General features: G+C 31.5%; 2 protein-coding genes across 2 annotated transcripts; one reads left to right on the top strand and one right to left on the bottom strand.

Moving 5' to 3' along the window:
* Nucleotides 1-4,197: 4,197 nt before the first annotated feature.
* On the bottom strand, nt 4,198-9,887 carry LOC137811829 (BRASSINOSTEROID INSENSITIVE 1-associated receptor kinase 1-like). The gene is made up of 11 exons (XM_068613685.1): nt 9,542-9,887; nt 8,861-8,993; nt 8,716-8,787; nt 8,478-8,621; nt 8,053-8,124; nt 7,882-7,953; nt 7,606-7,679; nt 6,500-6,634; nt 6,069-6,410; nt 5,229-5,623; nt 4,198-4,867 (listed from the first exon to the last, which is right to left on the bottom strand). Exons 1-11 carry the CDS (start codon nt 9,645-9,647, stop codon nt 4,556-4,558), a joined length of 1,857 nt encoding a protein of 618 aa, XP_068469786.1. The 5' UTR covers nt 9,648-9,887; the 3' UTR covers nt 4,198-4,555.
* Nucleotides 9,888-19,522: 9,635 nt separating this feature from the next.
* Nucleotides 19,523-24,683, top strand: LOC137811825 (beta-xylosidase/alpha-L-arabinofuranosidase 2). The gene is made up of 7 exons (XM_068613678.1): nt 19,523-20,251; nt 21,067-21,354; nt 21,477-21,646; nt 22,026-22,123; nt 22,410-22,760; nt 23,252-23,662; nt 23,943-24,683. The coding sequence occupies exons 1-7, from the start codon at nt 19,820-19,822 to the stop codon at nt 24,512-24,514; spliced, it is 2,322 nt and encodes a 773-aa protein (XP_068469779.1). The 5' UTR covers nt 19,523-19,819; the 3' UTR covers nt 24,515-24,683.
* Nucleotides 24,684-27,356: the final 2,673 nt, after the last annotated feature.

The raw sequence follows: 27,356 nt of genomic DNA, 5'->3' as shown, positions 1-27,356 counted from the left end.
AAATATTGATATCTAAACTAGTTTTTATTATTAATAAAAATTTATAAACTAGTTTTTAAATTTATTTCTAATTAATTATCAAGGTTTTAACTGATTAAATTGTTTTTCAACTGATTGAAATAATTAATTGGACTATTTTAATCTCTGAAACATCTCATTAATATTGTTTTCAATTGGTTTATTATACCAAATTTGGTTTTGTAAAATGATTTATGTGTTTAAATACCTTGATGAATAAAAAAAATAACCAAAATTTTCAGTGTGAAATTCTCAAAGCTAAAAATACTTCCTTAATATGTTTCCTTTGAAAAATATTTTCAAGATCAAGATTCTTAACCTTACTACATAGTGTAAATTACTTTGATTTTGCTCATAATGTGATTCAGTATCATAATTGTTTTATCTAAGTATTTTCTTTTTCAATCTTTACTTTGTAATCTGTGTTTTTTTTAGTTTTATTGATTAAGGTGATCAAGGTTTGCTTATGAAGGGGTTTCACAAGTGGTTGGTGATCAAGATGTGTTTGTGTTTTTTTTTTCTTGATTTTCTTGTGTTCTTCCTTTTTTTTCCTCATACTGTTCACATACCTCTTATCTTAAATATATGTTCTCTTTTATTTTCTTTTATTTTGAATATAGAGAGATTTCTGTAACATCTTAATGTCCTTGTTCAAGGCTCATTTCTTGGATTTAATGATGGTGCATACCTCACTAGTTGCATCCAATTGGTTACATTAGTACTTTAGAAATAAAAAGTCCATTTGGTTACACTAGTACTTAAGAAATAAAAATACAATATGCTTTTTTTATAGAAAGCAAACCCCTTTTCTTTCATAATGTTTTCAATGATCACTCTAGGCCAATCAACTTGTATGGTATTTGTGCATGATTTCTACCTTAGGAATAAGAATCCATACAATCACAAAGGCCATCAACCTTTCATCCATTTTCATGCCACCGATTTTGAACATTGAAATGTTTCTTACCCCCTTGGATCAAGTAAGCAAATTTTATAGATACTAACTTTGTCAAAATCTTTGATTCCTATTATTGCAACTGATACTCATTGGTATGTGCATTTTGTATCATGGTTCCAAGAGAGAGTAAACTATTTGGTTGTGGGTCCTTCATGTAGTTTCATAATTGGATTTTATACATAAGAAAGAGGACAAGTAGAGAAAAAGACAAAAAAACATTTATTACAAAGCACATTTTCTTATAAAAGTGCTTCTATTAAATAGAAAATGCTATTATATCAAAAACCAAAATGTTACTGCTAGGGAGATGGGACCTAGAGAACTATTGAAGTCTTTTTCTCCTTCCTTCGGTCGGTCAGGTGACTGGGTGATGAGCTGGGATTCTTCTCGTCTTCCTGCTTCTCTTTCGGCACTCGGCCTCGGGTGAACACCGGATGGTGGGGGTACCTGCGAAGGCACTCCGACGCTCGGGTGGTCAGGTCTCAGGTAGGTGAACAGTAATAAATGACATACCTTACTCCTTTGGAATGTGTGTTATTTATATTATTCTAATGGGCCTACCTTGTTGGGCCCGTTTATCGAGGTGGATACCGCTTAGGGCTGCATTACCTAATTCTTAATGATAGATTAACTTCACTGATCTTGGTTTGAGCGTTAGTTGTAATAAGTGGTCTCGGTCGTCTCGGCCAAGTCTTCTAAGGTCTCGGACTCGCGGCCAAGTCTTCTAAGGTCTCGGTCTCTCGGTCATCTCGGCCAAGTCTTCTAAGGTCTCGACCTCTCGGCCAAGTCTTCTAAGGTCTCGGCCTCTCGGTCGTCTCGGCCAAGTCTTCTAAGGTCTCGGCCTCTCGGTTGTCTCGACCAAGTCTTCTAAGGTCTCGGCCTCTCGGTCAAGTCTTCTAAGGTCTCAGCCAGGTTCCCCTGGTCTCGGTCAAGTGGACTCGGCCTCGGGCTACCAGGTGGACCTCGGCCTTGCTCATACTGGTACACAAAATAAAAATAAAAATAAAGGTACCACTAATAAAAAAAAAACAAGATATGAAAGCTTGTATACTCTAACACCTCTCCTTCAAACTGGAAATGTATACTCCTTACTTCAAGATTGGACATGATGGCAGTAAAGGGAGAGTGATCAAGGGGCTTGGTGAAAACATTCATGATTGGTAAGCTAATCTTATAGGTGATGAAAAATTTATATTGGAGTTTATCACAATCAACATAATAATCTATATCTATATGCTTTGTTCGTTTGTGAAAACTTGAGTTAGAGGCTATGTGATAGAAAACTTAATTGTCACAATATAAAAAAAAAAAAAAACAACTTGTAAATGGAAGTCTTAAATGGGATAAGTCAACCTATGTAATTAGCAAGTAATTGTGACTAATGTGTGATATTCGACTTCCAGGAAGAACGTGAAACAATGGTTTGTTTCTTTAACTTCTATGAAACGAGGGATGATCCAAGGATGATGCAATATCTCATGGTTGAGCTTTGAGTGTTTGGATAAGAATTTGAATCCAAATCATTAAAGCCAATAAATTATATAATAGAATTTGAAGGAAAAAATAAGGCTCGAGATGGATTAAGTTTGATACCGTGTTTAATACGTTGAACTATTTGATGGTGGTGTATTGTTGATTTTTGAAGGAATTGACTGAGAATATACATCAAAACACATGTCAAGTCTCCTATTGGTGAGATACAACAATCGTCCTATTAATTTGTGGTATGAATCTGCATCTTGAAGAGAAGAACTGGAGTCGAACAAAACTCCCATATCTTGTATGAGAGGATTAGAGCATGGCTTAATCTCTTAAGCATGCATTTGATTTTAAAATTTTTGTTCAAAAACTGCTTCACCTTTTTCATTTCGATCAAGGAGTTACCTCCAAGATTTATGTCATTTACATAGATGAGTAAAGTTGTGAATCTAAATAGTGTTCTTTTACTGAAAAGAGAATGATTAGATTTAGATTCAACAAAACCAATAAAAAGAGACATGGAGAGTTTAGCACCATTGCTTTCTTGTTTCTACAAACTTTATTGTATTTGGGTGCAGTGAGTCCAAATTTTTTGTGATGTAGACATATTTGGGAACTTGTATATGTCTATGATGTTGCTTGTTGGCTTATGACCTTTCTTTTATTCAAATACTTGGAATCCAACAAATACAACTCACTCTCACTCTGTTCCTTAGCAATTAAAATCATCATTCTTGTGATAAGGTTTTAAAAAATACAATAAGAGAAGAAAAATGTTTTTGAGTAATTAAATATTGTGAGTTTTTGTATGTAGATAAGACTATTAGCTAGTCATTAGACATATGAAACATTTTTTACTACAATATATGGTTCTAATGTTATATTTCCGAATTTGTATATGGGTACATTATCACCATTTTCAACTATAATGAGTTGAAGAGCATAGAAAATGGAGTCATGTTATCCATTGATCTTGAATCAAGAATTCAAACACTTAAGTCACAAAGCCAGCAATATTGAATGAACTTTAGGCTTATTGATTCAATCATTGTTCTAACACAATCAAGTTCCTCTTTATAAACTTTCATATCAAAATATTGTTGAGGTGGAGCAATGGGATGATTTGTTTCATGTTCAAAGATAATATGGTTTTGCCCATCTTTTTGAGGTTTCTTTGTTACCTCCCATGCGCTTAACAACTTTACCACTTTTGTGGAATTTGAAACATGTCTCTTATTATTTCCAAATCTTTTGGAGTAAGAAGAACAATATTCTCCATGGTTGCTTTTTTTACAGGACTTACATCCAATGCTTTGTGTATACCATGTTAGAGCCTATGTTGAATATTCATTCATCAAGCATGACAATATTCTGAATTTCTTATCCCTTACAATAAAAAAAACTTCTGACAGTGATGACAATTTTTCTCTTTGTATCCTAATAGGGTCATACTTATGGTTTATGTCATGTAGGGATTTCAATATCCTTCCTTTCTTCACGATTTCAACATGGAATTGGATTTCAACTTGCTTTCAATCTTATACTTAATTTTCATATAATCTTTAATTCACTAACTGACTTAAAAGTTAGAGGTCTTTCATAAGTAGATCTTTATTAAGTATTGTGTTTAATCCTACTACGATCAGCACTTGAATTTCAAACTCAAAGAAATCAGAGCATCTTCCACAGAGAACTGGGTTAAAAGACGATCAATTTATGGTAATATATGAGTGAGATATAACTATAGAAAAAGCTAAAATATATATTATCCCTCCACTATTCTTGTAAACAAAGCATTTGCACCAACTTGCTCGGAGTAAACAACCACCATGACTATATTCTACAACCCACAATAACTAGTGTCAGGTTAGACAAAAAAACTATGACACTACTTTAGCTCTGCATCCACACACCCTTCATGAAGAACCTATTCAAAATGTAGGAGAAACACTCGATGAACATGCAGTCAAGTAACAATGAGTAAAGACTTAGGAATATTTAGACACACACTGAAATTCACCATTGCATGGCACAATAATTATATGGTGCACTGAGCCAACATTTTGCAGCTTTGAGAGTAACTAATTGTTTCTACAAAGATCATCTAGGACCAGACAATTCATCTGGTGCAATATTTGAAGTTGAGTCATAATTTTTTATGTAGAGATTGAAGGAGTTGCAATCTTTTTGGATTCTATCTTCTTTCTTCCTCCATTTATCCCACTTTTCTTTCAAACCTTCACCCTCTAGCATTCTCACCACCTCAGACATCTTTGGTCTATCCAAAGGGGAGCTTTGTGTGCATAGCAATGCTATTTGGATTAACTCCTCTAGTTCCTCCTCGTCATAATCTCCATGTAAATCTGCATCCACCAGTGTCTTCAACTTCCTCTCTTTCAGAAGTGATTTCACCTGGGATCAAAATAATGTCATTTGCCAATAAAAACCATTAGTCATTGGTGCTAACATCAGCACATATTGGTGCAACAAACAACAACCAGAAAGATGAGATTCCAGAATCTAGGACAGAAATAACAACTAACTCAATTTTTGTATTGTTTTTTTTAAGGCTAGTTATCTGAAAATACAAAAATAGAATAGGGAACAAAAGAGGTTTCTAAACTTCAAGTAGGAATTAACTGTATTTAGTGCCAAAATATTTCCTTCAACAATATGATTTCCTTCTATTGTACCATCTTGAATCTCATAATATTTAGATTGCTAACTGGTCTAGTACTAATAGCATATCTTTAGTAAACATGATAATACCTACCCATTCTAGCAACATGACCTCATCACTAATGGCATGTCGTGCTAAATTAAAAGCCCTCTGTCCAGTTATTATCTCAAGAAGCATCACACCATATCCAAAAACATCAGTCTTCTCTGAAGACTTTCCAGTTGAGAGATACTCTGGTGCTATGTGGCCAACTGTCCCACGTACAGCAGTAGTAACATGAGTATTTTTGTAATCCATAATCTTTGCTAAACCAAAATCTCCTACAACTGCTTCAAAGTCCTTATCCAATAATACATTAGCAGCTTTGATATCACGATGAATAATCTTTGGGTTACAATGATCATGCAAATAAGCAAGCCCCTTAGCTGCTCCTAGAGCAATACGCTTCCGAACTGGCCATTGAACTGGTGCTTGTGATTCTGCTCGCTCTACAAAATACAATCAATATACATAAAACCATAACAACTTGGAAAGAAAAATACTACAACAAATTTTAATTGCTTTTACGCTATTTAGCTGCAGAGTTTATTTGTATTCTCTTTCAACCACATCAAATGATGTGGTCAAACAAAATTGGATAATTTTGTGAAAAAAAAAACAGGCTCTGACAAAGGATTAAATTTAAGCTACTCATATATATCCAAATTGTTGTGTGAATGTGCCCCTGCTAGATATAAGATGCCTGACATACACAATTTTATTTTACAAAAATAAAAAAATGAAAGTTGAAAGAAATTTGACATTAAAAGTATGGTTTGCATAACTACAGGAAAGAACATGTAAGATAAAAGGTTTTTACTCGAGAAACAAGTTGAGGTAAATTAGTGATAAAAGCAATGCATATCACTCGATAGAGTAGCCTAATAAAGGTACCTCGTAAACATGACTCTACACTTCCATTAACCATGAAAGGAAACACAAGCAATCTTTCAGTAGTTGTCATACAAAAACCAATCAGCCGAAGCAAATTTCGATGCACAGCCATGCTGATAATTTCCACTTCTATTTGAAATTGTTTCTCCTCACAGTGGATGTGTTCTTGGTTAAGTCTTTTTACTGCTACAAGATCACCATTTGTTAAGCGTCCTTTATAAACCTTGCCAAATCCACCTCTGCCAATAATGTTTTTGTTATTAAAGGCATCTGTTGCAACTAGCAGTTCATGCAGCGAAAACCTTTTAAGTTGACCAAAGTTAACTTCAGGATCCTCGTCAGCTGCCAGTGGAGGAAACAACAATTAGTTATGATTATCATAAACAGCTTTAATCGGTGTGTATACCATGTTTTTCTGCTAATCAACCAACCTGCAACATCAAAGAAATAATCTGGTGGCTTCCTTCTTTTCCAGTAAACAAATGCAATTACTGGAGCTGCAAACAACAGTGCAGCACCCACGGCAACTCCTCCAGCAATGGCGGCAATAGATATGAAACTATTACCTACAAGAATTAACAGAGTTAAACGGGAAACTGTAAGTCAATTTCAAAACATTGCTTTCCATTGAATAGAACAGAAAAAAAAAAAAAAACTTGACATTATTATTTACTCCCTTTCTTGTATTTGACCATGAGTCACCTTCTAAGATACCAGACAGAAAACCAAAACTAGAACCCCAAATGACTGAAAAATATAGTGGTGTTCTTCAAACAAAAAGTACGATATAGTGGTTGCCTTATAAAAGGTGTCACTCAGTACAAAATTGGAAACTCTTCTCTCAACCTATTCTCTCATGCCACCCTCATCTATCACACAAGTATTTCCCTTTTCTCCTAACAGAATGCTAACAACATGCCCCACCAAGTCAAAGTAACTCTTCCCCTGCCCCAACTTTTCTTTTTTATTGTATATATAGGTCCCTCAAAACTCTACTCTTCTCCCTTTGTTGACTCAGAATGAGGTCACACATTCACCTTAAGAAACTATACATTTAAGCATGCAGAAGCTGTTCTGCTTAAGGTATTTACATTGCCAAAGATCATTGTTCGATAACAACCAGTTTGTCCTTTTCTATAAATTTAAAACTTTCGAGTATAAAAATGTCTAGTCACAGAAATCATGCAAAATTACATAGCAAGCATTTGGGGGAAAACCGCACAACCTATCCCTTATCAATACCTCCATTTCTCTTAGCCTTTTGGCGGCAAAGGGCGAAGGAAATGTTAGTAGTGTGTGGAAAAGAACCGAGTGCATTCAGCTTGTAAAAGAAACAAATGTAAATACCACTAAAACCGAAAACCTTTTAGATAGCATTAATTTGGAGTTGTATAACACCGTTTTTGAGCCTCTGCTTATCTTAGTGGCATGACAATAATCTGAAGCCTTTTGGATTCTCATAAGAGAGAATACTTTAAGAGCTATATTCGTTGAAAAATTAAATTCATTACCAACAATAAAGCAAATAATAACAAACCTGAAGGATTTTGTTTCTGTATAACGCGTGGTGATGTTGGAGTGGTTTGCTTCAAGAAAGGATTATGGTCAAAACTGTAAAAATTGATTAACGGGGTTAATAAAATCTTGATATTTCATCCCTTAATATTAGTCATGTGTCCTACATAAGAAATATAGGACTCTGATGTAAAGTTTATAGTGCCACTCGAACTATAGTATGGCTATTGGCCAAGTATTGCTGTGTGGTTTTCCCAATGAGCTCATCAGAACAAAAAATCTTATTTGTAGTACCCACCTGATGGGAGTAAAACTTGAAAATGAACCATCGATTGGGACATTCCCTGTTAAGTTGTTGTACGATAAGTCACTATATTCAACAATGATCATGGTGTCAGGTTATAGACAAAATAGCACAACGCTAGCATAGCAATGCATCTAGACATACAGACATAGGAGTTAAACTCACAGAACTTGCAGTGTATCAATTGTGGTCAAACCCACAGGAATCTTTCCTGACAAGCTGTTTTTGCTGAGACGCCTAGTTCAGCAGCGAGCAGAGCCATTTTGTTAGCAGATAATAAACTATTCACAACAAACAATCATTAAGTAGCAAGTGCAGTGGGTGTGTGCCATAATAACTTCTTGTTAACTTATATAAGTATATATCTATTTCATGGGATTATGTAGGATGATACTTCTCTTGGGCAACAGCTCAAAGCATAAGACAAGATATGTTGGAACTGAAATGGGCATATTATGGGTGCACAATGTGCCACCATTTTATGTTGGAAAACAAAAACTTATGAATGCTGAAAAAGAAGAAACAAAATTGAAATTTAGTTAAATAAGTTATGCTGATTAAAGATATCAGAAAAGGAAAGCATGTCATACAGGTCTCGCAGTTTTTTAAGTTTGGCTAACTCGTCTGGAATTTGACCAGTAATGTTGTTCGAGTAAAGATCCAAAGTCTGCAAGTTCGTCAAATTTCCAAGCACATTTGGGATCTCCCCAGTTATATTATTGTTATAAAGTTCCCTGTGATTGAAAAGAAAAATGTGTCATGCAAAATCTGCTCAGCGAAGGAGGCGTATCTTTGAGCCAACATTATCATATCTATTTCATAACTTACAAATATTCCAAATTTGGGAGCTGACCAAGCTCTGGAACAAGCTGACCCGAAAGGTTTGCATTTCCAAGATCCCTAGCCAAACAATCGTTTTCACTTTATGCAGAAACTTTCATAAAACTACAAGTAAAAGTAACAGATATCTTACAAACGGATTACGCTACTTTCTTCGTTGCAAGTAACATGCAACCATGTACAAGGAGTTATAACGCCAGGATCCCAACTACGAAGAGCATCAGTAGGATCTATCATATTATTCTTGAATGTAGTCAGGGCATCACCTGTCATAGAAGTAATAATTAAAAAAATCAAACAGGTGTCTGTTGGAGATCCCATCGACTAGAGATTAGAGCTTTTCATTGTTGCTTTTAATGAAATTATGTGAAAAACAGAAAGTAAAAAGGAAAAGGTTATAGTATTTTTTGTCCTCTAAATTTAATACTGGTTTCAATTTATCCTCTAAATTTTTTAGTTCTATTTAACTTCCTAGTTTGTGTTTTTATATTGCATACTCTGTCAGTTCATCAGAACCACAGCGATTTTGGTAGGGAACCAAACAAGGTGAGAACAAGGCTCAAAGAAATGGTTCATGAAGAACAATCCAATTCATGCTGTCATTTTTTCATATATTGATCATTGTCCAACATATACGGAACTTCTGAACCAATTTCAATAATCAACAAAAGCCTAATACTAACTCCATGTCAAGTTGTATGACTCATTCAAACATATGAGCCTAAACAACACAGTTGAAAAGTCAACAACTCATAAATGAACAGAAACAGGAATATAAAAATAAAAACAATCAATTGCAAGTACAAAACGTCACCTTCTGCATTGCCAGAAACCTTGAGCAGCAAGTGAAGCACCAAAAGTGTCCAAAAAATAGCATACAAACACATGAAATATGGAATCAGTCGCTTCTTGTAGCCCATCCTCTTCAATCAAGAAGATGAATATTCCTCTGCAAGTTCATGAGCAAAGAGACCTCGTTGTCCATAAGATATTCATTGCGGTAGCAGTGAACTTAGAGTCGCGTCTATCACAACTTAGAAACACTAATAATTAGCCTATGATTGTCCCCCACTACCCTCACCTCTTCATACTTTAGCATGTTATCATTCATTCATACACGTACTCAGCCCCAAGTCTTGCTTTTGCATTTTTCCAACTTTAGCTTTTTTGCTTTTCTTTGGCTTAATATTTTTTTTTTGTCTTTAACTAATTATGTTTTTTAGTCTTCTAACTTTACTAATATTAACGTGGTTATGCTATATTTATACATTGTGGCATAGATACTAGAAACCCCCTAAAATCTATCTCTTATAAGTTTAACAAACTTTATGCATGTGCAATATTGCATGAAATACAAAACATAAATATCAAATTTTCAATATTGTTTCCTTCAAATAGAGTAACGTTTTCATACTACTAAGATAACTTCTCTTCTTCCTCATTTACATGTTAAACGTATTGTATTATTTTGCCACAAATTTATAGGATGAACCAAGTGAAATACGTTATATTTTCCTCTCGCACACAAATCTCTCATATATGAGTAAACTGATAAGTAATATAATAATATCTAAATAATTGATTTCGGTTTGGTTCAATGTAAACTCTAATTTGAATCAAATTGCTCGATTCTAGAAAATAAATCCAAAATGAATACAAAAAAAAGGTTTTAATCGATTATCAATTTTTTGGATCAGTTTTCAATTTATTTTATCGATTTGGTTATGAAGTTATGATATGAACGTTCCTAGCTTTGACTGAATATAGTTGTTTGTTACTTAATAACTTAACAGTTGAATAACTTGAAGCTAAGGTAATCAAATATTATTCAATAAGATGAATATTTTTTTTTATTTAGCTTTTTATTGAAGACTCAAAAATCTATAAATCAATATTAAAAAAAATAACTTACTCAATTCATCTATTTACTATTATTGGCTGATAAAAAAATCTATTCAATATTATTATTGTCATTTTAAGTTCTTAATAACTTGATTATCAAAAAGTCTAAGAAAGGTGAAGATAATCTAATTGAAGCTCATGAACTAAAAAATAAAACATCCTTCTTCCTCACCTTGTCCAACGAGAATGCTCCTTCTTAAAGATAGAAATATTATAAAATCAATAGTCTTACTTTATTTTGTTGTTATCTTTAAATTTACATCATCGAGTAAATCTTCGCTGGTAAAAAAACATCATCGAATAAACTTTGTTATAAACATTCATAAATAATAAAAATAGTTTCTTATTAATTAAATTAATGTGTATTTATAAACTATTTATATTTATTTTTTTATGTGTGCCTACACTATTTTGAAAAACTATTTCTTTTCTTTCACACATATTTACGAAAAATATATTCAGACAACTAAAATTATCACTACACCAAAATTATTAAATAAAAACTAATCTTAGAGACTAAAAATAATTAGTCACTATATTGACTAAATTAAATACTATTTTTTAAAAACTAGAAAAATTATTGGTATCTAAAGTAATTTCTATTATTAATAAAATTTATAAATTAGTTTTTAAATTGATATCTAATTAGGTACTCAAGTCTTAGCTACCAACTAATTTAGATTCTAAAGTTGGTAGTTAAAGTATTGCTAACTAATTAAATATTAATTTAGAAACTAGCTTATAAATTTAGAAATTATTTCAAAGTAGTATATAATTTACTCAATATAATAATTAAATATTTTTAATCTCTAGTATTAGTTTTTATTTAATGATTTTTTATCTTAAAATTATGTTAGGAGTCCTGCCTCATAATTTTTTTTTTGCAACTTTTTGTATTCACTCTAAACCTACTTAATTCCTCTCCACAACTTCTCATTTGATATGCTTTCATTAATTCCAAATATTGCGTGTTTTGGAGAATCGTGAACTGACTGTGCATGGGAAGATTACCTAGAATGATTTGAAGTGGGATGTGAACCTTTAGAAAACATGTATTTTTGTTGTTATTAAAGAAAAGAAAAGAAAAGAAAAAGAGGGTTGTTTAGTACGAAAGGGAAAGAAGATGTGAACAATTAAAGAAATGAAGGTTGTTTAGTATGAAAGGAAAACAAAATGTAGAAAGCTAATGGCCATTCTTATTTTGGTTGCAAAACAAAGAAGAAATGAGTGAGAATAGTATGCTCTTAACACAATCAATTATTTTATCTCTTTAATCAAGTCAAAGTAGTGCACAAAAGAGTTTTATAATCTATTATATTACTAAAATAAATCTATTTTTTATGATTATAATTAGTTATGGAACATTTATATCGATGTTTTTTTTTTGTTTTTTATTATAATAAGAAGAAAAATAATTAAACAAAATTATTTTTAATAATAAATCAAATTATTTTTCTTTTCACTCATTTGCTTTAAATAAAATCCTTTTTAATATTTACTTATTTCTCTTTCTTTATTTTATTGGCTTGTACTCCTTTCATTTCTTTTCTCTTTATTAAATGGTGCATTAGGGTTGTGAAAGTACTTCTTGGTGTGTTAATATGGTGTAATATAAGTGTTTGTAATGTTCGAGTTTTATTAAAGCGATAAAAACAATTATTTAAAGTTTAATAATTCAATTATAAATGTAATAATGAAATAATATATTTAAAATTCTAAGATAATATATTAATGGAGATTAATAAAAAAAACTTGATGTTTTGGAGTTTATCCAATCCATAGAAGTTATTCACTTTATTTTGATTTTGTTCTAGCTTACTTTTTCCATCTATTCCTCTATGCCCTCAATTATTTGATTAATTGGGTTTTGTAGAATTAATACCTCAAAAATCATAGGAAATATGAGTTGTTGATTAGTGAAATGATTGTGGGATTTAGCTGTCCTCAACCATTGTAACCCTAGCTTTAGCTTTTTAAAGTGCACCCTCTTTTACATTTTTGCTCACTTTTTTAAAGGAAATATCACTCAAAGTAAGTTGGTATCTCTTCTAGGAAAGGTCTCCTCTAAAGAGAGAATGACCTCCACTAGAACACTTAAGTCTCAATTTTTTGTTCCTTTATCCCATGTCCTTTTATATATGTCTTTTAAGCTTAGTATGAAATTTTCGATGGAATGAATCAAGCTTCAATGTCTCCATGGGAGATAGTTTGGGGTTATGTAGCCTATTATAATTGCTTAAAATGTTTGTCATTGATTCTTATTCCATACACCATTCTCAAGCTTAAACAAAACAAAATCATATCAATTCCAATGAATTAAAATATAATTTTAAATAATATTCAAATATCGTATGAAAAAAATGTTAATTAAAAAGAACAGTAAATAAAAAGGGGTTGTTGTTGAAAAATTTAAAGGATAAGAATAAAATGAATTGGAAAGCAAATTGATTCTTGAGTTCATTCTTCATCAATTGTCGTATGATTTCATCCCTCCAATTTTGGAACATAGCTAAATTTAACCAAACAAGTTGTCAATCAAATTCAACATAATATAATTAATGAAACGAGCATCCATCAATTTATTCACTATCTTAGTCATATCTAAATATATGAAATTTCTAATAGTTTACCTCTTGATTAAGAAAATAAGAGATTGTTAAAAATAAAGCAAATTAAAAAAACTCCAACTAAATAACAAATTGAATTATCATAAAGAGTTCAAAACAATTCCAATAATATAAATTAGAATTCAAAAATTGAGTATAATTCAATAATACATTATAATTTAAAATGTGTTAGATTATATAATTTGAATTGAGTAATTTAGAATATATTTAAAATCTAAAATTTATTTTACCTTTTTAAATTTCATAATCCAAAATAAATTTAAATTTTATCATTCAAAAATTTAAAATCATAAATATTTTTAACTTTTTCAACACATTTCGTATGAAGAAATCATGAGGATAGAAAAAGCAATAATGGGTTAATTTGTTTTACCATAATATGTGAGGACTTTCTTTAAAAAGTTTAAGTTAAATTTGATTTTGCTCCAACCTAACCTAACTTAAAATTGAATTAGTGAAGAATGGATCCAGCGATTTTTATTTATTTATTTATTTATTTTATAAAAAATTAAGTTATTATTACCGCTTAATTACCTATTTTGTGTATCTTATTTGTTTTGAACTATGGCTTCACTACATGCCAAAATTTATTGTTTATTTCCTATACTTCCCTGTCTTATATACTTTTCAAGATCCAAGAAAAAAAAGAGTGAATTATCAGTCTTACACAGTTACACTTTTATTCTTTTCACATTTGGATCCATTATCTTCTATTTATAAGTTATTGAAAACTTAATTAAATATTTTTTTTATAATAGTTTTCATATTGTTTAAAGTGGGATAAAATTAAATATAATTACATAATTTTCTTTGGGACATTCAAGAAAATATTTTTTGCTTTGGGACATTTCATTCAGATTTCACGTTTGCACGGTATCAGCCAACTTCATTATCGATGAGGGGGGCAACGACAACTTACGAACGCAGTGGAATTTTGTGCAACGCTGAAATTTTTACCCTAGACATTCACAAGCAATGATTGTTGTTTTTGTTTTTCCTAAATAATGTGTTCTTCTACATAATCAGAAATTAAACTATTGACAAATTTATTAAACATAACAAATAGAAATCATTTACATAAATTTTATCCTTTACATCTTATTTTTCAGATACATGATAAAAATTAATATTTTTTTATCAATGAATTTTATAGATTAATCATTAAAATAGATCAATTTTAAAAAAATTATTAAAATAAATAAAATTTTAAAAAATATCAAAATTAATAAATTGTATCAAGTTATAAAGGCAGAGGGTGTAACAGCGCCTTTTTTCAGAAACAGCGTTTTCCCCCTACCCCCGTACAATCACTTTCTTCTTCTTTCTTCCAAATCACTTTCTACCAACTTCTCTTTTCTCCCTTCTCTCTTAATTTCTCACTTCATACTTCATCTATTTTAGAATCTGATCATATCACGTTGTAGCTGACGAGTTAAGGAACATCTCTACCCGATCAAATTTTTAAACAGAGTAAGTTCATTTTTACTCTAAATATCCTTTGTTCTCTATTTTTCCTTAAGATTTAGTCATCAATATTGGTGGGGTCAGTTGAGAAGTTTAACCCTCTCAACTTATTCTGCTATGTACTGAATTTGTGTTCTGTTTGGATAATTTGCATTAGGCCCGTAAATCTTGAAGTTTATCCAAACTGTGGAGAATAAAATTCTAAAGGTTGCTTGAAAAGCAAGCAATTGAGGTAAGGGAAGCTAAATTTAATTTTTAATAGCACCCTAAGATAGAAGATCTGAATGCGGAAGGGACATGGTCCCAATATTCAATTTCTCTTACAGGGATGTTGCTTGTTTATATATTATTTAAATTTGTAAAAATATTAGATTTTGATGGCTTAATATTTAAGGTGTTGTTTTCTTATGTTAATTACGCTTTTGAATGTTGTGGATTGTGTTTGGAATGATATTGTATGATGAAATGATGTAGAATTGAATTCATACATTTGAGATAATGTATGCACTAATCTTCGCTATGTATTAAATATTGATGTCAGGATAATGTATGGACTAATGTTTGTTGTGTATTAAGTATTGATGCTTATGTGGTAACAGAGATCTCCGAACTTCACTGATGATCTAAGTCACATAAACTAAGATATCAGGTGGTGAGAAACTGATGGGGGAGTTCATGCATACCGTGACATATGAGATGCACGATTTGGGTTGTATTAACTTACCTTGATCCTTTCTGTTAGATTCGCTGGTAATCTTTGGATCAGGTGTTAGTCTCTGGTAAGACTTACTTAATACGGGTCTTCCGGAAGACGTTGTTTGTTGAATATTCTGGATGTGTAGATCCATGTGATCTATGTAATTGTTTATTGTTGAGATTTGAAGAAAGTTGAATAATTTGAGAAATTGATTATGTAATTTGGTTTTCTATTTGGATTTAAGTGTGTATATTATAAAATTCTATTTTCACTAGTTTACCTTGCTTTTCTTGCTGTGTTTGAACTGCGATGAATGTACTATGTACACGAGCAGATGACCATACAGGTGCAAGAGAGCCTTAGAGGTTTCAGAGTTTTATTTTAAACTGCGGATATGTAAATATTTGTATTTCTATTTATCTTAATATGAATTAAGAATGTTTTGAAAAATTCCAAATTTATATAGAAACCATTAGAACTTTTATTATAATAGTTATATATATAGAGGGTGTTACGGAGAAAGTAGCTTGAAATTGAAATTGAATGACAAGTATGTGACAGACAGAACATTCAGAAGCACCCGTGATGCACTATTTCCTATAACATACACACATAATGCACTATGAATCATGTTATGTTAGAAACCAATTCTATATTTAATTCAATCTTACAGAATGTGAGTGATCAATTACTCCCTAAACTTTATCCATATCTATAATATACAGAATTTTCAACCCAACTTAATAAGTTTTAGGTTACACATATCTAAACCTTAAATCTTAAAATTTAAAATTTATTATATTAATTAAATTATTTAAAATTATTTATAATTTCTTTTCATTTTTAACTTTTTACTCACTTTTACTTAGTTTAAAAAAAATTACTTTTTATTTTCTTTTTATTTACTCTCTTAAATTCATTACTCTCTAATCCAAACTATAAATTTTCTCTTCATTTTTAACTTTTTTTTTTACTCACTTTTTCTTAGTTTAAATAAATTTACTTTTTATGTACTCTCTTATATTATTACTCTCTCATCCAAACACAAACACATGAGAGAGATAGAGGGGATTAGAAGAGCAAAATGATTGTTTTTGTTTTTTGTTGATAAAAGTGAGTAAACATATGGGGGTCTGAGTTTGTGTTCTATTAAGAAAAACAGAAAAATGGTGAAAAAGCCAATTAGACAAGATAATTTCTTGAAATTATTCTTTTTCACTTACATAGAAAAATGGTGAGAAAGTTATCTGTACAACACAATTTCTTGAAATTCTCTATCCTACTTACGTATTCTTTCATTTGTTGTCTTATGACAAGCATAATTAATTATGGAATAGATATATTTATTACACAAAAAGAAAGATAAAAACACTAAAAAAGAATTAACATAAGATATTATAAAAGGTATTTTTGTCATTGTATTGAAAAATTGCATACAATTTTTTATTTCCACAAATCAATCATAATTAGTTTCCATCATTTTTCCCCATAATCTAAACAATTATATTTTCACTCTTCTTCCCTTCTTTCTTATTTCACTCCTTCACTTTTTAAATAAAAGTATCAAAGTGATTAGCCTTAAGTTTTCTGAAAAATAGACTAATTTGAGACATAAGCACAGCAATTCAATAGTCTCACACCACTAATAAGACCAATGTTTAATTGAGTGTCTTCTCCACTTACTCTAATTTATGGACAATTTAAGTTCTTATTTAATTATTTATATTTTGCCTTAAACTCATCAAATTTAATTCAACAATTAATAAAAAAAGCCATATATAATTTCTTCTCATAAATCTAAGCAAAAATATATAAAAGAATAATTTTTATTTGAATATTTTATATATTTCATTGGTTTTTGTTTTATATAGTTCAACACATCACACCCCTGTATATTTATAATAGTTATTAATTGCAATTTTGTAGGGAAACACTTAATTTTGAACAATTAAAAATTAGAAAGACTATAAATATGAGTTATTAAAATTTTAAAAATAGTCTAAAATGACATAAATCAAAGTTTAGAAACCACATGAATGTAACTAAATGAATGTAACTAAAATTAGGAGAAAAATCTATGTCTCTCCTTGATGTTTAGACTCAAATGAAAATTAATCCACTCATATGTGAACAATTTTGTAGCCTTATCAAATGGGTTGTCTTATTTTCAATCATAGTCCTACTTTTAATTATAATATTGTAAAGTATTAAAAGAAAACACTCTAATCACACTTAATTGAATAATTCTTGTTCAATTTGAAGATGGTCTACACTTTGAGAAGTAGAACATTGTTGAACTAAAATTTCAAGACAGCCTGTTACCAAAGAAATAAGAGGATAAAACAAAAGAGTGTCACGTGTGAAGTTTGATTATGCACATACACTATAGGTTATATAATACTATAACTTTATACTATATGCTTTTGAGGTTTCTCCATTGTCCCTTCAGATAATGTTATTTATGATCTTGTTTCAACAAACTTTTCTAAAAACATTTGCAAGAGAGAAAAATAAAACTTATAATTTTAAAGAGCATATTTTGAAATATATTTCTTTTTTTATAATATTTTATTTAATTTCTATTTTATTTTATTTTAAAAAAAATACAAAAAACTTAAATTTATTTATTTAATAAAGACTATGTGCATAATATAGGTTCTACAGTATCTAAAAACTATTTGCACTCGTGTCAAAATATAACTATAATATATTTATAGATAAAATAATAAAGTAAAAACGAATTTCCAATTTAAATTTCAACATATAAAATAATTTATATCATCAACAACATATATATTGGATTGATTAATATTATTTATTTAATTTTTTTGCAAAAATATATTTACTTAAATTCCATTGCGTTCTATACTTATGCAATTCTCTTATTATTATTTGCCTCTTTTCGGAAAAAAAAGGCATAAAAGAAGCTGCATATTCTTAAGTATCATTAATCTAGGTTGATGTTGTTCTTGTCACATTATTATTCTGTCTATACATAAATTTGAAAACAATTAACGATTTTGCATTAAAAAATTATTAATTCTTTTGTATTTATGGTACATGTAGAGTGCATATAACAGAATCAAAACTTGTTGCTTTGGAAAATGCTAAAAGAAAGGAATAATTAATATATTATATATCCTATATATTTCCTTACATTTTATATCCATCCACATCAAATATTTATTAATGTTTTTATTAGAACAGATACTTTTTTTTTACATCAAATAAAGTCTCACAAGGGAACCATAATTTTGTATCTTTCCCAAATATTTATTATTGTTGGCTTTATTGTTTGCTTTTTATTTTGGACAATTTGGCTGTGTCAAGAATGACAATCCCAAATCCTGTTTTTGCAATAAACTAGTGTTTTTTTGTAAATTACTATTTAGGTAAAAAAATATGAATTTTACTCTGAAATAGTTGATTTCCATTCTGAAATTTTATCTATGAATACGACTTATCATTTTCGTAAAAAACAAAATTTTACCTAAAACTGTAATTTCTTAAAAAATTCACTTACTTTAGTGGAAAAAAAAAACCTAAACCCTTTAATTTGAATGAAAATGTAAAAGTCTCACAGGTTGGAATTGGGATATGTGTTCTCTCATGAACTGCAGAAAATCACAAGATTCATTTTCTCTGATCACAATTGGGTGACCCAGAGAGAAGCTGTTTCCAAGAGAAACTTTTTTCTGTTCTCACTTTTGGCAATGTGACCTACACTTTTAAGGGATCAACTCTTACCAATGTCTACACTGTGATCATCAACTAGTATAATATAAGATCACTCCACCTCATTCATTTAATTAAATTAAACCAATCATTTTTGTTTAAACTCTGAGTACCGAGTTACATTAAATATTGAAAAGGAATTTTTTTTTGTTTATAATAATTTTGTATAATCCAAAGAAGATTGACATCCACAAATGACACACATGTGCTGCAGCTTCATGCCAAAAAAAACTATGATCACTTTTTCCATCCTTAACAAAAAGTTATTTGCTCTAATGTGCTTGGTTTTATTAAGATTAAAGTGAGGAATACAGGGTGGAGATTCGGTGGGATTTCCCATGTTATTATGTAGAGTGCAAGTTGAGCTTCCAAACAAAGAACACCCCTACCTCTGAAACATAGAAAAAGGTTTATCACGGACTGGTTTAAGCTCCATGTCTTGCTGAGCAGATTCCTTCCTTCATTGCTTTTGTCTCTCTGCCAAAAAGCAACCCCATTTAATAGGCCACTCCTTCCACATCACGGGCCACTAAAATACAACAACATTTTTAGAATAACATGCATGCATGATTCATGTATATGATATGATATACTAGGCACAATAATATATCTAACCACATTCATTCATAGCAGCATAGATTGTTAAAGTAAAACACCCTCTTTCTCCATGGCCATAACAATGGCCTGTGCTGGAAACAAAGTCTATGTTTTTCTGTGTTTCTTTGTGACAACGTTGTTGTTGAATTGTGGTGGTGTTTGGGGGCAGACATCTGCTATCTTTGCCTGTGATGTTGAGAAGAACCCTGCTTTGGGGGGGTATGCGTTCTGTGACAAGTCTTTGGGGGTGGAAGAGAGGGTGGCAGACCTTGTGGGGAGGTTGACATTGCAAGAGAAAATAGGGAACTTGGTGAATGCTGCAGTGGATGTGAGTAGGCTTGGGATTCCCAAGTATGAATGGTGGTCAGAAGCACTTCATGGAGTGTCCAACGTTGGTCCAGGGACACGCTTCTCCAATGTGGTTCCTGGTGCAACCAGTTTTCCCATGCCTATTCTCACCGCAGCTTCTTTCAACACTTCCTTGTTTGAAACCATTGGAAGGGTGAGGCTTCTCTTGCTACTTTTCTCTTGTAGCTTTCCCTTCTTCACTGCTTGGCGAATGCTGTTGATTTGAGGTTTGAGTTAGAAGTTCTTTCTTTCTCTGAGTGTTTGGTTGATATTGATTCAATGAAGCCAGAATAGAAAAGTAACATCCAATGTTTTCAAACACCTAAATAACACAATCCCTATTTTCTGATTACCTCATATCACTTATCATGTTTACTTTTTTTTTTCTCTTTTATCTTTTTCACTAGGTGTCAAATAACATTTTCAATGTCCAAAATCACTTTAGAAAACAAATAAGGACAAAAGTTATATGCTTTTCATTAAATTGTGTTATTCTCCTATTGAATTGGATTTGTCAAAAAGCACTTTAAAGAATTACATCTTTGTCTAATAAAAAACAAATTAGTCTGGTGGCCATTTTTTTCTCTTACACAATGAGGTTGAAACTATTGATTATTGGTTAAGATCAGAAGGTGGGATAGTTAAGGACGTAGTTGTTTAATGCTTCTGGCTGGAAATAATTAGGATACAAGTTTTTGTGACTGAATAACAACAAAATCAAAAGAAAATGCAGGTGAGTTCTTAGCAGGAATTTGCAGAATTCTGATGTTCTGAAACGAAATTATATAAAAGATAGTACTTTAAAGTAAATGATTACCGGTTGCAAAATTTTAAACTGAAACATACATGCAATTTTCAGATGTTGCATTTAAATTGAACTAAAATGTAGAGTTTATGATATTTGAAAATAGCAAGCACTGTAGTACAGAAAAGGGTCTCAACTATGAAGTATATGGCTATTTGTTGCAGGCGGTTTCAACGGAAGCCAGAGCAATGCACAATGTAGGGTTGGCCGGTTTGACATATTGGTCACCAAACATAAACATATTCAGAGATCCAAGATGGGGAAGAGGCCTGGAAACACCAGGGGAAGACCCTGTGCTCGCTAGCAAATATGCAGCAGGGTATGTCAAAGGTCTTCAACAAACTGATGGTGGGGACCCAAACAGGCTCAAGGTTGCTGCTTGTTGCAAACATTATACAGCCTATGATGTTGATAACTGGAAAGGAATTCAGCGTTACACCTTCAATGCTGTGGTAACAATAATCTACCATTGATCTAAAACTCGTGCACAAGTTCTTAAGGATGGATTGGATGGGAATGCACAGAATCATTCATTTTCATGTTTTTTTTATGTTTTGCTTGTTGATTTTTTTAGGTGACAAAGCAAGATATGGAGGACACATTCCAACCACCATTCAAGAGCTGCGTGATTGATGGCAATGTGGCCAGTGTGATGTGTTCCTACAACAAGGTTAATGGAAAGCCAACTTGTGCAGACCCTGACCTCCTTAAGGGTGTTATCCGGAGCGAATGGAAACTAAATGGGTACTTTTCAGTCTTTCAAAATCTTAGTGTCTTACCCTCTTGCTCCAAATTTATTTTCACTTCTGAAATATTTGTAGTCTTAAATTATTTATCACTTTGAATATTAACAAATTATTGATTAAATTTTCCAATAGTACCCAGAAGAGATACATGTACCAGTAGATGATGTATCATTGTAACTGTAGAGTCTAATTCATATGATATTTTAGTTTGATAATTTTATGTTATCATGGAAATGGTATATAATCATTTTGTTTTCTTGTGAGGAGTACTTCACCTTAAACCACAAATGAAATGAGCCAGAGGAAGTGTATAATGATATTTATTTACCATCGTTATTTGTTGTCTTTAGAATAATATGAATATTTGGCTGGTGCAGATATATAGTTTCTGACTGTGACTCGGTAGAAGTGCTTTACAAAGATCAGCATTACACCAAGACACCTGAAGAAGCAGCAGCCAAATCCATTCTGGCTGGTAAAAAGACTACATAATCACGCATCATTGTAACATGTTGAAATTACCAATTAATTGTGATATCATTACTGGAAAATGACTTGGATTTGGGATTCATTTAAATTGTATTTACAAATACTATTATTAACTACGTGTTACATTCTTGAATCATGTAAGTTTTTCATGTTATTGTGTTTTTACTAGACCTATGACTCGGTGGTAGTGTGAAATTCTTGAGTGTCTTCTTGCAATTTACATAAGAAATTCTTTTACTTATCTTTGTTAAACACAAATTTTGATTTGGCAGGGTTGGATTTGAACTGTGGAAGGTTTCTTGGCCAATATACGGAAGGTGCTGTGAAGCAAGGGCTTATAGGTGAAGCATCCATTAATAATGCTGTCTCGAACAACTTTGCCACGTTGATGCGTCTAGGATTCTTTGATGGTAATCCAAGCAAGCAACCTTATGGAAATCTAGGTCCAAAAGATGTCTGCACTCCAGCAAACCGGGAACTTTCCCGTGAAGCTGCAAGGCAAGGGATTGTGTTGCTTAAAAACAGTCCAGGATCATTGCCTCTCAATGCCAAAGCCATTAAATCATTGGCAGTTATTGGACCCAATGCTAATGCTACTAGGGTCATGATTGGAAACTATGAAGGTATCAAAATTTCTACCTCTTATCATTTCTACCACTCAGCCATAAACATATAAACTTGGGAAACAGGCTAAATTTAGTCACTTATCTAGTATTTCTCTGTTGAATCATACTTATACACAAGTAAATTCTCAATTTGCCGTACTTGTTACAAGTGGAGGAAAACTGAAAGCGTGTTGTTCTCTAAAATGAGTTCACCTTACTGACCTAAGTTAGTTGGAATCCACTTTGGTTTTGGAGAGATTGTTATTACATTACATCACTTCGGTTCTTGAATAACATTTTTTTAGGTGAAAATGATCTAAGTTAATGTTTATTGAAACCAAATTGATGTTATTATATGATTATTGTTCCATAATACTTTTTGAGACTAAACTTTACTCGCTTAATAGCTGTAGGCAAATGGATTACATTGTTTGATGTCATAAGTTCAACACTTGCTATCTCCCCTTTCAGCTTAAGATCACAGTTAACAAGTACCTAAAATTTTGCAGGCATCCCATGTAAGTATATATCACCCTTGCAAGGCCTAACAGCCTTAGTTCCTACAAGCTATGCTGCTGGCTGTCTTGATGTACGGTGCCCGAATCCAGTACTAGATGATGCCAAAAAGATTGCAGCCTCTGCAGATGCCACAGTGATTGTAGTGGGTGCAAGTTTAGCAATAGAGGCAGAAAGTCTAGACAGAGTCAACATTCTTCTTCCAGGACAGCAGCAACTTCTAGTTACTGAAGTAGCAAAGGCATCCAAGGGACCTGTGATTCTTGTCATAATGTCTGGAGGAGGCATGGATGTGTCCTTTGCTAAAACCAACAATAAAATCACAAGCATCTTATGGGTTGGCTACCCCGGAGAAGCTGGTGGAGCTGCCATAGCTGATGTGATCTTTGGGTTTCATAATCCAAGTAAGTCACTCATAGGCTTTATCCTTAAGGACTTAGAGGAGAAGAAGAAAGAAATTTAAATACATTGACTTTCTTCATAAGATAAATTAACTTATACTCTTTAGCTATTAGAGATGCTTAATACACTTCAATTTCTTTTCTTTTTTTTCCTTTAAGTTGGTTAGACAAGTTTATTCAAAAGAGTCCTAGTGTTTCATTCATACAGTCTCTTCTTATAGCACTCAATTTTCATTCCAATGATGACACAAGTTTGACAGTCATGGATGCTTGTCTGTTTCAGGTGGTAGACTACCTATGACATGGTATCCACAATCATATGTAGACAAAGTTCCAATGACCAACATGAACATGAGGCCAGATCCTGCCACAGGTTATCCTGGTAGAACATACAGATTCTATAAAGGGGAAACCGTTTTCTCATTTGGAGATGGATTAAGCTACTCTAGTATTGTGCATAAGTTAATTAAAGCTCCTCAAATGGTGTCTGTTCCCCTAGCTGAGGATCATGTGTGCCGTTCCTCGGAATGCAAGTCACTTGTTATTGATGGTGAACTTTGTCAAAACTTGGTCATTGATATTAACCTTAAGGTCAAGAACAAGGGGAATCTGAGCAGTGGTCATACGGTGTTTTTGTTCTCTACTCCCCCTGCAGTGCACAATGCACCTCAGAAGCACTTGCTGGGTTTTGAGAAAGTTCACTTGATAGGAAAATCAGAAGCACTGGTTAGGTTCAAAGTAGATGTTTGTAAAGATTTGAGTATAGTTGATGAACTTGGCAACAGAAAAGTTGCCTTAGGACAGCATCTGCTTCATGTGGGGAATTTGAAGCATCCTTTGAGTGTGATGATTTGAAACAAACCTTCAAATCACTCAGTCTTTTTTTTCCTCCCTGGTTTCCTTTTGAAAAATAAATTAAAGGGGACCAAAAATAAGTTTGAGGTAATTGTAACAAATTCTCTTATTTCTTCTTGTTCAAATATAAAAAAAAAAAAAACTGAAATGTTTTGAAGGCACTATAATATTTATTAGTATTACAATATCTTTACACTATTTAAGTTAAACCATCTTTCATAAGATCTTCAATCACTAGGCTCAAGCATGGATTCCATTTCTTGATGTTTTATAAATCACATAATATGAGTTTCTCCTCTTTATTTTGTCAGCCTCATGGACCACCTTGATTCCCCTGTTCTAGATCTAGAAGGAGATTTACCTTCTTCCAAAGGCTTGACTCCTAACAATCATGATTCAACATATTGCTAAGCTTTAAATTAGTTTTGTTTTCAGAAAAAATTGAATGGCAAAAAATCATTACTTTTAATTCTGGTTTTGAATGATGTTTATAGCATATTATCAGGAAACAAATGAATTTCTATGTAGTGATATTGTACTATCCATTTGAAAATGCAGTAAAATAAACATATTCTTTGTTGACAAATTGGTAATTGAGGAAGAGGAGATGAACGTGGAGGTCGTAGTTTCCATTATAAAGAAGGTTGTGGTTGTGGAAATAACAATGAAAAGACAAGACAAATGAACCAGCAAAACTAGCATGTACGAGGCTGCAATCGTGGAAAATGTGGTTGTTCAAATCGTTCAAATGTTAAATGTTACAACTCTAGAAAATATGGACATTACTCAGAGGATTATTATGTTATGTTGAGAGAAAAAAAGAACAGAAGAAAACGTCAATTTAATCAAGAAAGATGAGACAAAAGATGAAGGGATTTGCATGATGGTCAATGAAGGCATCACTCTGGCTAGTGACATGGTATAATATCTAGACATTTGTGTTAGTAGAGCATAAACACATTTATATATATATATATATATATATATATATAAGAGATAGAAGATTGACATGTGTTTTTTGGAGACTCACCGAAAGTTTTAGCCAAAGGCTGGGGAAATATGTTTTTCTCAAAATGACAGAAAAAAAATGTGCTATGGAGGACATTTATTTTGTAGCTAACTTGAAAAGTAATATTCTTAGTATGAGACAATAATTGAGAAAGGATGTTCAATTTTCATGAAGACCAAATGTTGCATTTGAAGGACAAATGGTTGAGTGCTCAAACACATAGAGATGACATTATGTTTAAATTAGACTTAAAGAATATGCAAGAGAGGTGTTACAAGTCAACATGGAGGACGAAAGCATGGTTATGGAATTTACTGTTTGGGCACCTACATTACGACAAACTAAAGGAGTTAGGAAAGAAGAAAATTGTCCATGGGTTACCGAACATGGACTACGTCAAGAAATTTTGTGAACATTGTGTACATGGTAAGCAAGCAATGACAAATTTTCAAAAGAAGACATGCAAGGAGATCTCTCAAGTTGGTTCATTCCAACATATGTGACTCAATCACTCCCAAGACTTTTAGTGAGAAGAAGAATTTCATTATTTTCATTGATGATTATACAAGATTTTTTGAAGGAAATTTCAGAAGTATTTGAGGTGTTCAAAAAATTCAAGGTGATGGTCGAGAAGACAACCAATTTATACATCAAGACTTTACGGTATGACAGAGGTAAAGAATGCATGTCAATCACTTTCACAAACTATTATGAGGAACAAGGTATCAAAATATCCTTGACAACACCATATTCACCTTAGCAAAATGGTGTCTCAAAAAGAAAAAAATCAAATGATACTTGATATAGTTCAATAAATGTTGAAGAGAAAAAGCATGTTGAAGGAATTTTGGGCGATGCAATGTGTTGTGTATGTGAAAAGTTGATGTCTGCATACAAAATTGGAAAGTTAAACACCACAAGAAGTCTGGAGTAGTCATAAACCAAGTTTATTGATTACATAATAATTTTGAAAAACATATGTACAAGAAAAATAAGAGAATTATTTATATAAAATTAATGTATAGTTCTTATTAATGTGTTGTGTATGTGAAAAATCGATGTCCGCTTACAAATTGGAAAACTAAATACCACAAGAAGTCTTGAGTAGTCATAAACCAAGTTTATTGATTATATGATAATTCTGAAAAACATATGTAGTGACATGAAAAATTATTTATATAAAATTAGTGTATAGTTTTTATTAATATTTTTATAATTTCATATTTTTGCCTAAGTTCGTTGGATTGTGATTGTATACATGTGATTTATAACATAAAATATTTTGGGTGATTTCACTTAGGCCAACTAGTGATAAGTCACAACTTATATGAAAGGAGGTGAAGGACTTTAATGATTTGTTTAGAGGAGGGTGGAGTTGGAAAGGGGAGGAAATAAGGAGAATGTGAGGTTATTTAAATGTAGAGAAAGTGAGTGAATTTAAGTGAAAAGTGATATGGAAGTTTATAGTGGATTGGATTAATGTGATGGAAAAAAATTGTAAAAAATGTAATATAATAAAGATTACTGGCATGTTATTGAGTTACTTTTTTAATAATGTGTGTAAATTGTATTTGAATAGTGATTATTTATTCTTGCTTTATTATTTATTTATTTATTTTATTAGATTTGATCCGGTTAATAACATGAAGTTTGGATGAAAAAGTCATATGGTCACAGTTTTAAAAGTTTGGAAAATAATTGAATTTTTATTAATAATACAACTAAATAAATAAATAATGACATTAAAAAGATAATTAAACCTAAAAATATAGATTTAGATATTAATTTTATTTGACTGATAATAAATATAAATTCTAAAAGGAAATTTGTAGA

Source organism: Phaseolus vulgaris, chromosome 2, assembly GCF_000499845.2.
Source record: "Phaseolus vulgaris cultivar G19833 chromosome 2, P. vulgaris v2.0, whole genome shotgun sequence".
Classification (NCBI taxonomy): Eukaryota; Viridiplantae; Streptophyta; class Magnoliopsida; order Fabales; family Fabaceae; genus Phaseolus; species Phaseolus vulgaris.
The sequence above is the reverse complement of the archived record's forward strand: the minus strand, read 5'-3'. Positions and strand labels throughout refer to the sequence as shown.

Coding starts and splice junctions, on each gene's coding strand:
- LOC137811829 (XM_068613685.1), bottom strand. CDS start 9,647: ATGGGCTACAAGAAGCGACTGATTCCATATTTCATGTGTTTGTATGCT. Junction 8,622..8,715: donor CTCCCAAATTTGGAATATTT/GTAAGTTATGAA, acceptor TTTCAATCACAG/GGAACTTTATAACAATAATA. Junction 6,411..6,499: donor TTATTTCTTTGATGTTGCAG/GTTGGTTGATTA, acceptor CTCCACTGGCAG/CTGACGAGGATCCTGAAGTT.
- LOC137811825 (XM_068613678.1), top strand. CDS start 19,820: ATGGCCATAACAATGGCCTGTGCTGGAAACAAAGTCTATGTTTTTCTG. Junction 22,761..23,251: donor CATGATTGGAAACTATGAAG/GTATCAAAATTT, acceptor AAAATTTTGCAG/GCATCCCATGTAAGTATATA. Junction 23,663..23,942: donor CTTTGGGTTTCATAATCCAA/GTAAGTCACTCA, acceptor TGTCTGTTTCAG/GTGGTAGACTACCTATGACA.